The following is a 14,658-nucleotide window of genomic DNA, read 5'->3' on the forward strand; positions in this document are numbered from 1 at the left end:
TCTCAGTACCCTGCCTACATTGTGGCAGCACTGGGCTTTAAACTCAAGGCCTTCTTGCTTACTAGGTAGATGTCTACCACTTGAGCCATACTTCCAGATATAAAATTAAGTTAAAAAGATAAAACTGTAGAGGAACTAAAATTTAAATTGTACTTAAATTCAATGTTAGCATTTACATGGGGCTACCAGGTGTGCCACAGGGGCAAGTCAGAGAGACTTGGCTTCTAGTCCTGGCCATCTGGCTCTGAGCCCTCACCTCACCACTCCCTTGGCTGTGAAACAGATTGCTGAGATAACGTTTGGCTCTCTAATAAATAACAACCCCAGTCCTATCACTGATGTGAACTAAGGTCTCAGCACCTCTTGCTGCCTCCCTGGAACACAGCTCTTCCACACGTGGAGGACATCAAAGATTCATGAAGCCCATATGAATTCTAAGTAAGATGAAAATGAATCCACATACATAAAAATCACCATAAGACTGCCTGAAGTCAAAGAAAGAGCAAATCTTAAAAGCAGCCTGAAAAAAGACATTTGTAAGAAGGTGGAGGAATGAGGCTGACAGCTAACTTCTTAGTGGAAGCCATGGAAGCTGGGAGACAATGATGTAATGAAAAAAGGATGTACTTGCCAATTAAAATTCAGTGATTAGCTAAAACGTGTATCCAAGAATGGAGGTTAAAACAGGCCTTCATGCTGGGCACTAGTGGCTCACACCTGTAATCCCAGCTACTCAGGAGGCTGAGATCTGAGGATCACAATTCGAAGCCAGCCTGGGCAGGAAAGTGCATAAGACTCTATCACCAATAAACCACTAGTAAACCAGAAGTGGAGCTGTGGCTTAAAGTGGTAGAGCACTATCCGTGAGCAAAAGAGCTCAAGGACAATGCCTAGGCCCTGAGTTCAAGCCCCCTGGCCAACAACAACAACAATGGACCTTCACATTCATTTTTATTCTCTCTCTTTCACACACACACACACACACACACACACACACACACACACACACACACACACACACACACACACACACACACACACACACACACACACACACACACACACACACACACACACACAATTCACCATCAGCAAAGCCACACTAAAGGAAACCCCTGAAGGATTTTCTCTAGGCAGAAGAAAATGATCCACGGTGGATGATGACAGATGCAGAGCTCATTCATCTAATGTGTGGGTAGAAACCTGGGCTATATGAAGACACTGGTCCTCACAACTGTGGCTTCAATACAGAGAGAGGTATGGAGGATTCTGAGTCTGTGTGGATGGGTGGGGGGCAGGTGTAGTCTCCAGGTCACTGAGGCATCATAGAGGAGGTTGAAATCTTAGTGAACACTGCTTTGGTAAGTCAAAATGCATACCACACTCTTTAGAACCACCACTGAGAGAATAGTAAGAGAAAAAACCTTAATATATTCTTTCTTGGTAGTACTGCTAAGGAGGTACTCTACCACTGAGCTATGCCTGCAGCCTTTTTTGTACTGGTTATTTCTGATATAGGGTCTGGCTTTCCACTGGGTATGCACCTGGACTGTGATCCACCTATTTTAGGCTTGAAACCATGTCTAGTATCTTGCTGTTAAGATGGAGTCTCAAGGAATTTTCTACCTGGACTGGCTCAGAACCATGATCCTCCCAATCTCATCCTTCCACACAGCTCAGGAGGACAAGTGTGATCCACTGTGCTCAAATATCAGCCGAGAAGGGGTCTTGAGAACTTCTCTGTCTCTGTGCTGCCTCAAGCTGTCATCCTCCTGATCTCAGCCTCCTAAGTAGCTAGGCTGACAGTTGGAAGCCACTGGTACCAGGTTAACTATTGGATTTTGATAGTTGAATGAATACTATTTTTCATTGTTCATAAATAGTAAAAGAGTGAAAAATCTCCAAGTTAATATAGGAAAAAAATGAAACGTTAAAAACTTATCAGCTCAAAGGAAGGCAAGAATGGAGAGGAGGAGGAATTGCGGGCACTAAGGAAAAAGATCAATTTAAGCCCAAACATAATAGCAATTACATTATCCACTAGGAGACTAAAAGACAAAGATCAGCAAACTGGATTTTATATGCTCTATCTTCCCCTAAAGCAGGATTGACAGGAAAAGTTGTGAAAGTAATCCAAAGAAAGTTAGCATAGCTGATGAACAAGCTCGATCAATGACCCAGTGGATTTTTGATGGAAGAACACTATAAGATGACCATCTGGTGGTGGTCAGAAGTTTGCTTAAGTTTTGAGTATTACAATGGTCAATTTCCATGCACCTAGTAACGTAGCCTCAAAACACACAAAGCAAAAATTGGCAATATAAAAAAGAAAACATAAATTCCACAGTCAAGATGATATGTTTTATTTTTAAAGAAACACACCACTCTCACTGACTGACAGAACATGTAGACAAGAAAATAAATAAAGGAACTCATGTTTTGAACATTCCTGGGAAACTTGACCTCAAGGGCCCTGTGTAGAACACTACCTCTGAGACTATCAGATGAATATTCTTTCAAGGACATATGTGACCTCATGCAGGCCATTAGCAAGTCTCAACATCAAAGGATTGAAACCACACAGAAGCCGTTCTCTGGCCTCGGTGTGAAAAGCTATAAATCAATAACCAAAGGTTAATCAGAAAGTCTTCATACATTTAGAAATGAGTAAATAATTTTCAAAACAAACCATGAGCCAAAGAGAAAAAAACAAACACTGGTACCTGAAAAATACATTTATCTGAGTAATGATGAAAACACTCCATCCGAATACTTTGTAGAAGGCAGTTTAAGCTGTGTTTAGAGGAAAAGTAATAGCCAGGAAGCTATTCCATGTTAAACACACACACACAGACACACACACACACACAGACACACACACACACACACACAGAGACACACACACACAGAGACACACACAGACACACACACACACAGACACACACACACACACACACACAGACGCACACACAGACGCACACACACACACAGACACACACACAGACACACACACACACACACACACAGACACAGACACACACACACACACACACACACACACACACACACACACACACACACACGAGAAAGCAAGTCATTGAGAATGTAAGTACTTGGCTGGGTGAAGTTGATGAAGCCAGGGGTTGAATAGGTTTCAGATGCTCCCATTTCCAATTTTGTTCTCTTGAAAGGTTTTTTAAAAAAAACGTGGGTCAGTTTTTTCTTGAGGAGCTGGGGTTTGAAGTTGGGGATTCAGCCTATGAGATGGGTATTCTACTACCTGAGTCTCTGTCAGCCTGGGATCATTTCCTTTCTTGGTAAATTTTGCAAATATTCATTGAGGCATCTGTTAATTTTTCTGATTCCTATCAGACTTTCACCAGACTTAGCTCCGCCATTGTGGACTTTCTGCCTTCATGTGTGTCAAGCCCATCTTCTCGTAGAATAATCATATTTAAACTTTTTTTGATATTTGACTCTTCTCTCAATTTTTAGTCAATAAATATTAGTTTTTAAACTCAATCTGCTCTTTTGGTTGGTTTTATTTTGCTAACCCTACTTATGTCTGTTCAACTTCTGTAGGTTTAAATAATTATTGACAAGATGCAATTTGTCAGACAGGTCTTGTCTAATATGTATTTTAGCTTGTAAAGGTTTTTTTTTTTTTTTTTTTTTTGGGTCCGGTCGTGGGGCCTGAACTCTTGGCCTGGGCACTGTCCCTCAGCTCTTCAGCTCAAGGCTAGCGCTCTACCACTTGAGCCACAGCGCCACTTCTGGCTTTTTTCTTTTTTCTTATGTGGTGCTGAGGAATCAAACTTAGGGCCTCATGCATGCAAGGCAAGCACTCTACCACTGAGCCACCTTCCCAGCCCCTTGTAAAGGTTTTTAAAAAAATTTTTCTTCAGTACTGACTGGTTTGAACTCAGATCTCTGGAACTGACCTTGGACTATGATTCTTCTACCAATAACTCCTGTGTAACTGGGATGACAGCTATGTGCCACCATGCTTGGTTTATTTATTGAGATGAGGTCTCACTAGTTTTTGCCTGGGCTGGCTTGAAACCCTAATTTCAAATAGCTAGGATTACAGGCAGAGCCACTGCAACCTGGCTTTAGTTTATGAAGTGTTACTGGTTTTAGCTTAAAGTAATATTCTGACAGTTACACTAAGTAAGAACTGGAGAAAAATACTAGGCATTTGCGGGGTGGTGGTGGTGTAGATCATTCTTGAACAAGTCTCCCTCTATCATTTGGATTTGTTCTTATTTCAGTGACAGCAATCTTGTCATCAAATAAAGCCAATGATTCAAATGGAGGGATTATAGTTGTGCCTGACCTGCTCAGGACCCTTGTGTGCCTTTCAGTTTAGAACTTAAAAGAATGAGCCAAGTATTGGTGACTCACGCCTGTAACCTAGCTACTCAGGAGGCTGAGATCAGAGGATCACAGTTGGAAGCCGGCCCCGGCAGGAAAGTCTGTGAGGATTCTTATCTCCAATAAACAACTCAGAAAAAGTCAGAAGTGGCACTGTGGCTCAAGTGGTAGAGCACTGGCCTTGAGCAGAGAGAGGCTCAGGGATAGCATCTAGGCCCTGAGTTCAAGCCTCAGGACTGACAAAAGAACAAAAGATTTTAAAAACACATCCAGCCCATCAGTATTCCTCAGTTGGTTACATTGGCAAAGAAGTGACAGGACTTTCTGTGTCCCTGTGCTGTCCAGTGTGGCGGCCGCCAGCCACAGGTGGCTATGGAGCATGTGTACTATGGCACTACTGGTTTCATTTAGTTAAAGTGACAGGTGCCCTGTGTGGCTGATGCCCATTGGGATGGCCAGCACAGGAATTGGAATCAACTGGAATCAGCGCTTCAAGTCTGGGCACTGGAGCTCTATCTCCCTATCCCCCATCCGCTTGGCCTGGGGTAACTTCTTTACCAGCTCCAGAAGCTGTTTTCTCATCTAGGAGAGGGGCGATACCAGTGTCCACCACAGAGGGCGCTGTAAGGACAGAGGGGATGCCGGGCCTGGCCGGCCCCGCCTACCTTGCTCTTTTCACGGAGGGTCCTGGAGATTGTGTTCTGTTCATAACCGCTCTTCCTCAGCTCCTCTCTCAGCCTCCTTATTTCCTTCTCCATGTCTTGTATTTGCTGGAAAAGTTTGCACCAGAAAAGTCAACCCCGGAGCAGGGACAGCAGGAGCGCCCTCTGGGAACCAAAGGTCATGATCCTCTGAACCCCATCCCGTCATGGGGCTCATTGAAGGGGAGACATGGCCTGCTACCAGCTCACTTAGCTCCTTCCTGGACAGAGCTGCGCAGGAGAGCCGACTTCCCCTCCCATTAAGGTGCTAACCATGCTGAAGGAAGGAAAATAATAATTTCTTCTTCTTCTTTTACTGGGACTTAAACTCAGGGCCTGAGCTTTTCGTGCAAGGGTGGTACTCTATATCACTTGAGCCAAAGCTCCGCTTCTGGATCTTTGGTGGTTAGTTGCAGATAAGAGTCTCATAGACTTTTCTTTCTGGGCAGGCCTTGAACCACAATTCTCTGATCTCAGTCTCATGAGTAGCTAAGCTTACAGGATAAGCCACTGGGGCACAGTGGAAAATACTGTCTTTTTTTTTTTTTTTTTTTGCCAGTCCTGGAGCTTGAACTCAGGGCTTGGGCACTGTCCCTGAGCCTCTCTGTGCTAAAGGCTAGTACTCTATTACCTGAGCCACAGTGCCACTTCTGCCTTTGTCTCTTTATGTGGTACTGAGGAATCAAACCCAGGGCTTCAAGTGTGCTAGGCAAACACTCTACCACTAAGCCACGTTTCCAGCCCATGAAGGTCAGAATAAATCCTGGGATACTGGTGAAATCCCTTTTTTGGGGGTGGGAGGGAGGGGATAGAGTTTTTGAGATAAACTGACATAAAAAAGGGCCAATTATGTAGAAGCCTAGAGCTGTCTTTTTTCCTCTTTGAGACAGAGAAGAATTGCCCTACATGAAGTGTTTTTTCTTGGTGGTCCAGGAATGGAGGGTGTAATGGACAGGGCTCAAGCAGTGGAGGAAACACATTTTAATAACTCTCCTCTTTCCATCGCTCTTATTATTTATTTGTTTTTGTTGGTCATGGGGGCTTGAACTCTGGGCCTGGGCGCTGTCCTTGAGCTCTTTAGCTCAAGGCAAGCACTCTACCACTTGAACCACAGCACCACTTCCAGTTTTCTGGTGGTTAATTGGAGATAAGAGTTTCACGGACTTTCCTGCCTGGGTTGGCTTTGAACCGGGATCCTGAGATCTCAGCCTCTAGAGTAGCTAGGATTACAGGCATGAGCCACCAGCGCCCAGCTTTCTGCTCTTATTTTTATGGCTGTTTTCCAAACAGGGCAAATGCTAACTGGGCACTAGTGGCTCATGCCTATAAGCCCAGTTATTCAGGAGGCTGAGATCTGAGAATCGTAGTTCAAGGCCTTCCCAGGAAGAAAAGTCATCTCCAATGAACCAGCAAAAAGCCAGAACTAGAGCTGTGGTTCAAGTGATAGAGTACCAGCTGTGAGTGAAAAAAAAAAACTAAGGGACAGCATCATCTAGGCCTTGAACTCAAGCTCAGTACCAGCACAAAAAAAACCTAAATTAATACATACATAAATAACACACAAGGCAAATGCAAAACATTTTTTTCTTTTTTTGTGATTAGTATCCTATTGATGCATTTAAATAAAAATGCCTTTGGAAGAAGCTGTGTTAGCAACTTGGGCTTTGATCAAACTTGACAGGAGGATATACCCGGGCAATTACAGGCCCAGGGTCAGAGTCAGAATGGGTTTCTAGAAGTATATGGTAGCCAGCTGGCCACTAGCCTGTCCCTGTCCCTGCTCGGCCCTAGGGCCAGGCCGTGAGGAAAATGGAGCCAAGTTCCTGGAGCACCCTGGGAGAGCCATCCCCCGCTCCCAGCTCCTCCTCTTGTTTGGGCTTTGGACAGCAAGGGAGAATTCTAAGAGTTCTCTACAGAGCACACACACCCGGGGCCTTGTGGTTTGGGCCAGGCTCCCACTGGGAACCCAGGGGCCACAGCCTCATTTTCCTGTGCACGCTTCTGAAGAAGCAAGTTCCACTTACATTTTTGCAGAGTTTTAACTCTTTCTCCTGGGCTTCATGGTGCTCCTTTTGGACCTCTTCCTTTCTTAACTCTTCTTTCAGATCTGTGCACTGTGGAGACAAAGGCCAGCAAGCTCCAGGTGCCATGCTGGCCACCTTGGTGGGGGGTCAGGGCATTTCCTGCTGAACCATGCCAGTGGCACAGCCCGATTCCAAAGGCCAGACCAGCAGACTGAGATCTGAGAATCCCAGTTCAGAGCCAACCCAGGCAGACAAAACCTGCAAGAACCTAGTAGTGGAGGTGTGGCTCAAGTGGTAAAGCACCAGCTGTGAGAGAAAAACTGAACAATGGCGCGAGGTCCTGAGTGCTGGCCCAGTGCTGGCACCGAAGCTCCTCCCGGGCGCCTGCTCCCGGGCGTGGACGGAAGGTGTGCAGGGCGGCACTCACGCGGGAGCCCAGCGCCTCCAGCTGCTGGTCCTTTTCCTTGTTCTTGCTTTTCAGCTGGTTGACCTCCTCCTTCAGCTGCTGAATCTGCTCAGTTTTCGCCAACACGTCTTTTTGCAAAGATGTCACCATCTCTGCAACAACAGAGGGCCCACGATCGCCAGGCAGCCAGGGAACGGTCATGGCTGCTGCGGTCAGCCAGCTCCAGGGTACCCTGGCACTGAGGAATGGGGGGAAGGGGGCAGCTGGCATCTACATGGTTCCCAGAAGCCAGAACGCAGCTGAAACCAATGGCCACTGAGTGAGCTGGTGCAGGTCTCAGGGAGTATCTGGAGGAACTGGGGTTGTTACCAGGGCTGGAAAAAGATGGGGGGCCCTGTGACACACCCACACCATGGCCCAGCAGAGAGGGGTCCTGAGGAGGACCTGAGAGGGGGCTGTGGTGGGAGGTATGTCTTAGAGGCTGTTGATGGGGGACACAGGAGTCACAATGAGTGAACCCCGTTTCGACTACCTGTGAGCTCGGTGTACACAGAGTTTGTCACCTGGGCCTGATTCTGAATCACTCCCTGTGGTCCCTGCCTCCTGGCTGCAAGGCCTTGGCCCCCCTCCCCCCTCCCCAGCCAGGCTGACCCTGTGGGAATGGTGGGGGGACTCGCTAGGCTAGGACACAAAACCTCTCAGGCAGGGGCAGGGAAAAGCTGGGTTGCTGAGGGGCTGAGGCCACGTGGGAGGCTCTGGACGGGGACCTTCAGCTGCCGCCCAAGGCATGCCAGGCCCTGGCCAATGTTGAGTACCACCTTGGGCAGGCCCTGTGTCACGGCTATGTCACCCCCCCATTCCTGAACCCTAGAAACTGGGCCAGGTAATGCGTGTCTCTGTTGTTTTATCCACTGAATGCTTGGGCTAGACCAACAAGCAATGCAAGGGGGAGGGGAGGACACAGACACACAGTGGCACAGGGTGTGTCACATAGCTCTTTTCTGGGAAGAACGTTTGTGTCTAAGTTGTTGGTAGTATCTCCCGGGCATGTCTCTGGGACAAGGGACAGACAGCATGGTCAGAATCCCACTGTGAGAATGAACTGCACCTCAGGACATGGTGCCCTGGGCATGTGTGCTGGGGCCTGATGGCCAATTGACATATCAGATTCACAGACGGTGCTGTGTGCAAAGATCCTTGAGGAACTTAGAGGCTGTGATCGGAAGTTGATTGGTGATGTCTGTCTGGGCCAGGGGAATGGGTGACAGAGTAATATCTGCTAAGCCCAGTCCCACAAGCACTCACCGGATGAGACGGCATTGTCCTTCTTCAAGTTCTCACCCTCGTTCTTCAGGGAGGTGATTTCTGTGTTCCGTTCCAACAGGGCTTGGCATAGCACCTCGCTGTAGCCTTTCTGAAGGGCATTGATCTGAAGGAACAGGCAGTGCAGTGTCAGAGGGTGCTGGCCCAGACACATGGGGCAGGGCAGAAGTCTCAGGGATGGCTTCAGGGGGAGGGAAGCCCAGCACTGGAAGCCTCGGGAGTGGAGGGGCCAGGGAAGGCCTGCTCCTCAGCAACACACGTCACATGCCACCGGTGTGACATGCACTTTGGGCTTACCCGGGTTCAGGCTCGGCTGCGTGGGGTCCCCTATCCTGTTCCTGCTTTTCAGGAGAGGAAACCAAGGCTCCAAGGGGCGGGTCACTTGCTTAGGCCTCAGGGGAGGTCTGGGCAGTCTGGGCCCAGCACTGTAAGCTGGGGTCTGGGACACCTAGCCACCACCTTCAGCGGGTGGACCTCCTCTCTTAGGAAAGTGTTCTAGTCAGTTAATACACATAAGTGTGCTTGGACCATGCATGGCACAGGTTGTACAGAACCATGTGTGCTAGCTGTGGCTTCTCCTGTCTGCCATGGGGCAGGAAGGCAGGTGGAGCCCACTTAACAGGGTTATGTGTGATTGTGAGGAGGGGAGGCCTAGTGGGGGCCTGAAGACCACAGGGGATGCAGGGAGGCATAGGGGACTCAGGGAGGGCCCGGGGCCTGGCCATGACATGGCCTTGCCATGAGATGGTGCTCACAGTCCTTGTCCTCTGCCTCTGGCCCCGGGCTGTGATAATTACTCTGCATTCACAGGAGCATCACCGTTTCATAGTCTGCACGGCTCATTTCATGGCCATTGCAGTTTAGATTCTGTGACTCACTGGGGGCCAGGGGAGGGGGAGGGAAGGGGGACACTCTCTTTTCCCTTGAGGCGTCTGATTTACCTTAGGAGGGGTGAATGTTGGCGGGGGGGGGGGGAACACAGCTCAGTCACCCCACTTCCTCCTCAGGGCTACTCTTTCCCATGTTTGTGTTTTGAAAACACTGAATAAAAAACAAAAAGAGCTGGGTGCCAGTGGCTCACACCTGTAATCCTAGCTACTCAGGAGGGTGAGATCTGAGGATCATGGTTCAAAGCCAGCCTGGGCAGGAAAGACCGTGAGACTCTTATCTCCAATAAACCACCAGAAAACCAGAAGAGCTGAAGAGCTGAGGGAGAGTGCCCAGGCCCAGAGTCCAAGCCCCACGACTGACAAATAAATAAATAAATAAATAAATAAGAAAAAACCCAAAAACCTAAAGCACAAAATTAACAAACAACAATAAAAACCCACAAAAACAAAAGCCTGACCTTTTCCCATTTTTTTTTAAAGAAGAAATAGACTGTCCCATAGAAGACACTCAGAATAAAAACTTGTTTCTAGTTCCTCACTCTATGCCTCTATTTGCAGGAAGACAAACTTACCCAAGGGGAAAAATGGCTCCCAAAGATTCCAGTGCTATGTGTGACAGATATGAAACAATTCAACCTAAGTAGCTTTCAGAGCGTTAGAGTTCAGACTGCAGGGAAGCACACTTCTCAAACTTTGGGATTATTTTACTATCAAAATAAATGTCCAGATTGTCTCTAACTGGCATACCTACTGAGATGTTCTATTATTGCAAAAATATGGGCATTGTAATCATAAGAAATTTCACAGTCCCAGGAAAAGCGAGAGCCTAAGGGTAAAATCTGCTGCTAAGTTAGCAATGGTGCGGGCAGTGTGGACAGAGTTTCTCCATTATAGTGGGTGATTCTGTTTTTGTTTTTTTTGTTTTTAAATACTGTACTGGGTTTGAATTCAGAGCCTGGGCCCTATCCCTTGTCTTTTTCACTCAAGGGTGGTGCTCTACTACTTGATCCACACCTGGCTTTTTGTAGATTAATTGGAGATAAAAGTCTCATAGACTTTTCTTCCCTAGCTGGCTTTGAACTGTGATCTCAGCCTCCTGAGTAGCAAGAATCCTAGCCACTGCTGCTCAGTCAAAGATTCTTGATGATGAGTCATATCACATGTATTTTAGGGAAATGGGAGAACATAGAAATTAATCAGAACACAAAGTCAGCCCACCACATGGCTGGCACTTCTGACTCCATGTTCTGCTGGTGATAGAATCTTTAAGAACCTTAACTAAAAACCGTGGACTTGAATTTAATTCATTTGCATCCTTTAGTGCAGAGACATCCTGTTAGGAAGCATTTTCCTTTAGTTGTTAGTAAAGTTCCAGGTGAGCTGGCACAGGGGCTCGTGTCTGTCATGCCAGCTACCTGAGAGGCAGAGCTCAGGAAGATCAAGGTTCCAGGCCAGCCTGGGAAGTAAAGTCTAGGACACTCCATCTCAACAGAACAAGATGGGATATCGGTGGGTGTCTGTCATCTAGCTACATCTGTAGGCAGATGGAGGACTAGGTGCCAGCCCAGGTAAAAAGTGAGATCCTATCTCAAAAAATAACTAGTGCAGAAAGAGCTAGAGGTAGAGTGCCTGCCCAGCAATACGAGGCTGTGAGTTCAGCACTGCCACGAAAACAAAACCCAAATGAGTCACGGTAGAAGGTGTAGGCAACAGTAGGTAAAACAGAGTGCTAATTTCTAGAAAATTCTTTGCTGGAAAAAACCACGTGTTCTTAAAAAAAAAAAAAGGAGGGGTTTCAAGAAAGGTCATTCCCATGAGTCTCGAGGAAGGTCATTCCTTTGTCTAAAAGTCAGAGGGAGGATGCACTGTTCACTTGTTATTCTGTTTCGGTCCAGTGGGGCAGGGGTCAGTGAGCCCCTGCAACAAAATTACTGAGATAATCGACTTAAAAAGAGGAAAGGTTTTCCTGGCTCTCAGCTTCCCAGGTTCCAGCCTAGACAGAGTTGACCCTATGGCTTTGGGCCTACGGAGAAGGGGGCAGGTGTGATACAGGAAGCGGCTGCCTCCTGGTAGACAGGATACTAAGAGCCAGAGCAGGGGTCGGGGCCCCAGTCTCTTTCAATGTCACCAGTGACCTAACTTCCTTCTGCTAAGCCTCCTCCTCTTAGAGGGCAACACTTCCTAATAGTGTGCTGGGCTGGTGAACCAACCCCCCCCCCACACACACACATGGACAACATAAGCTGGGGCAGAACGGGGGGGGGCGGGCGGAGGCTGGTCATGTCTGCCTTGCTCCCTGATCCATTCTCAGAGCCTGGAGGACAGGAGGGCAAGAGGGTCATGAGGATGAACAAATGAATGGACAAATGAAAGCGTGACAGACACAAACTGGGTGCTGGTGGCTCATGCCTGTAATCCCAGCACTTCAGGGCTGAGGCTGGGTGATCTTAGGCTTGAGGCCTTTCTGGGCTGCAGAGCTCCACCCTGTCTCAACAAACAACAAACAAGCAGACAAAAATGCTGAATGCGACATCGACAACCACAGCAACAAGCTCCAGGTCTAAGCACAGTGGTTCCACCTGGGGCCCTAGAACCTGGGAGGATGAGACCCAGAGGATGGCAGTTTGAGGCCAGCCCTGAGGTGGGGGTTGTAGCAAGACCCCATCTCAATAAATAAACTGGGTGTGGTAGTGCGTGCCTGTCATTCCAGTATGTGGGAAGCATAAGTAGGAGGACTGGGTAAAAAAAATGAGACCCTAACTTGAAAAATAACTGAAAAGCAGAAGAAAGGGCTGGATGTTTTGCCAAGTGCTACGGCAACTAACTAGCAAGCTTAACACCTGGAATTCAAGCCTCAGTCCTGCTTTGAACACACACACACACACACACACACACACACACACACACACCACACACACACACACACACACCACCACAAACACACACACACACACACACCACACACACACACACACACCACACACACACACACATACACACCACACACACACACACACCACACACACCACACACACACACACACACACACACCACACACACACACACACACACACCACACACACACACCACCACCACACACACACACACACACACACCACACACACACACACACACACACACACACACACACACACACACACACACACACACACACACAGTGACCATTTTTCTTTTTAACTGAAAGGAATCTGGCTGCAGTGTCCAGGCTCCTGGTCAACCTCAACCTGGCTGGAAAGTTTTATCTCACGGCATTCCCATAGGGGAGCCGCCTTCAGGGTTTGGTTAGAAATCTCCATGTCTGGGAGTGGGAGGGTCCAGGGACTCCTCTCTCTGATAGCTAACTGGAAACAGGAAGTGGAGTGACTATGTGGGGTGAGTAAGGGGCAGACTCCAAGTCCCAGTGCCCTGCTGTGCAAGGTCTAGGCAGAGTCTGGGGGTGTCTGGTCCATGCTGTCTCCAGGTGCCCCCTGATGGAGCCGTCCCGAGTCCTACCTGGCTTTTCAGGCTCTGGATCTCGCTCTGGCTGAGGTCAGTGGCCTCGCTGGGCCCAGGGCCCTTGCTGGGTGCACCCCGCTCGCTCAGCATGCAGGCAGTCGACTCGGACAGCCGGTAGCTCAGGTCGGACACCTCGTGCTGCAGGTTCATGATCACCGCGTCTTTGTATTTGGACTCGACTTCGAAATCCGAGAGCCGGTTCACCTCTCTGCCCAGGAGCAGGATGATCTCGTCCTGAGGGGAAGCACCGTGACTAAGAACTTAGGGCTCCAAAAAGGGGGAGAACTCCCCAAACTTCTCACCAGAAGTCATCAAATCACATATCAGAAAGACTGGGAAGCCAGGCGCCAGTGGCTCATGCCTGTAATCCCAGCTACTCAGGAGGCTGAGATCTGAGGATCATGGTTCGAAGCCAGCCTGGGCAGGAAAGTCCCTGAAACTCTTTTTTTTTTTGGGGGGGGGTCTGGTCGTGGGGCCTGAACTCTGGGCCTGGGCGCTGTCCCTCAGCTCTTCAGCTCAAGGCTAGCACTCTACCACTTGAGCCACAGCGCCACTTCCGGCTTTTTTCTTTTTGCTTATGTGGTGCTGAGGAACCTAACCAAGGGCCTTGTGCATGCAAGGCAAGCGCTCTACCACTGAGCCACCTTCTCAGCCCCGAAGTCCCTGAAACTCTTATCTCCAATTAATCACTAGAAAACTGAAAGTAGCACTGTGATTCAAGTGGTAGAGTGCTAGCCTTGAGCTGAAGAGGGACAGTGTTCAGGACTAGAGTTCAAGCCTCAGGACCACCCCCCTCCCACACACACACAAAGACTTGGAAAAAAAATCCAATTCATTGAGGGTTGTGTGTGTGTATGCTGGTCCTGAGGGTGTGTGTGTGTGTGTGTGTGTGTGTGTGTGTGTGTGTGTGTGCGTGTGCGTGTGTGTGCTGGTCCTGAGGCTTGAACCCTGAGCCTAGGTGCTATCCCTGAGCTTTTTTTTTGGTCGAGGCGTGGGGCCTGAACTCTGGGCCTGGGCACTGTCCCTCAGCTCTTCAGCTCAAGGCTAGCGCTCTACCACTTGAGCCACAGCGCCACTTCCAGATTTTTTTTTTTTGCTTATGTGGTGCTGAGGAATCGAACCCAGGGCCTCAGGCATGCAAGGCAAGCGCTCTACCACTGAGCCACTTTCCCAGCCCCTCCCTGAGCTTTTTTTGCTCAAGGCTAGTGCTCTATCACTTGACTCACAGTTCTACTGCTAGCCTTTTGGTAGTTAATTGGAGATAAGTCTCAGAGATTTTCCTGCTCAGGCTGGCTCTCAATTGTGATCCTCAGATCTCAGCCTCCTGAGTAATTAGGATTATAGATGTGAGCCACCAGTGCCCGACTTGATTCATTTTTTTTAAAGGGCCCTCACTCTTCTAGCCACTTCCCATGGTCCAGACT

At 48.4% G+C, this 14,658-nt stretch overlaps 1 protein-coding gene across 7 annotated transcripts in view; it reads right to left on the reverse strand.

Moving 5' to 3' along the window:
* Fhad1 (forkhead associated phosphopeptide binding domain 1) overlaps positions 1-14,658 on the reverse strand; it is a 97,269-nt gene that overhangs the window by 57,108 nt on the left and 25,503 nt on the right. For all 7 annotated transcript variants that reach the window (XR_011375598.1, XM_070037895.1, XM_070037894.1 and 4 more), the window contains exons 6-10: positions 13,232-13,468; positions 8,811-8,934; positions 7,527-7,657; positions 7,100-7,189; positions 5,040-5,144 (exon numbers count right to left, since the gene is read on the reverse strand). Coding sequence is in view for 6 of the 7 variants with exons in the window: in XM_070037895.1 (XP_069893996.1) it covers positions 5,040-5,144; positions 7,100-7,189; positions 7,527-7,657; positions 8,811-8,934; positions 13,232-13,468 (687 nt within the window). In the remaining variant the exon portion in view is untranslated. The remainder of the gene's footprint in view (positions 1-5,039; positions 5,145-7,099; positions 7,190-7,526; positions 7,658-8,810; positions 8,935-13,231; positions 13,469-14,658) is intronic.

Source organism: Dipodomys merriami, unplaced genomic scaffold (genome assembly GCF_024711535.1).
Source record: "Dipodomys merriami isolate MVZ:Mamm:240054 unplaced genomic scaffold, mDipMer1.0.p SCAF_28, whole genome shotgun sequence".
NCBI lineage: Eukaryota > Metazoa > Chordata > Mammalia > Rodentia > Heteromyidae > Dipodomys > Dipodomys merriami.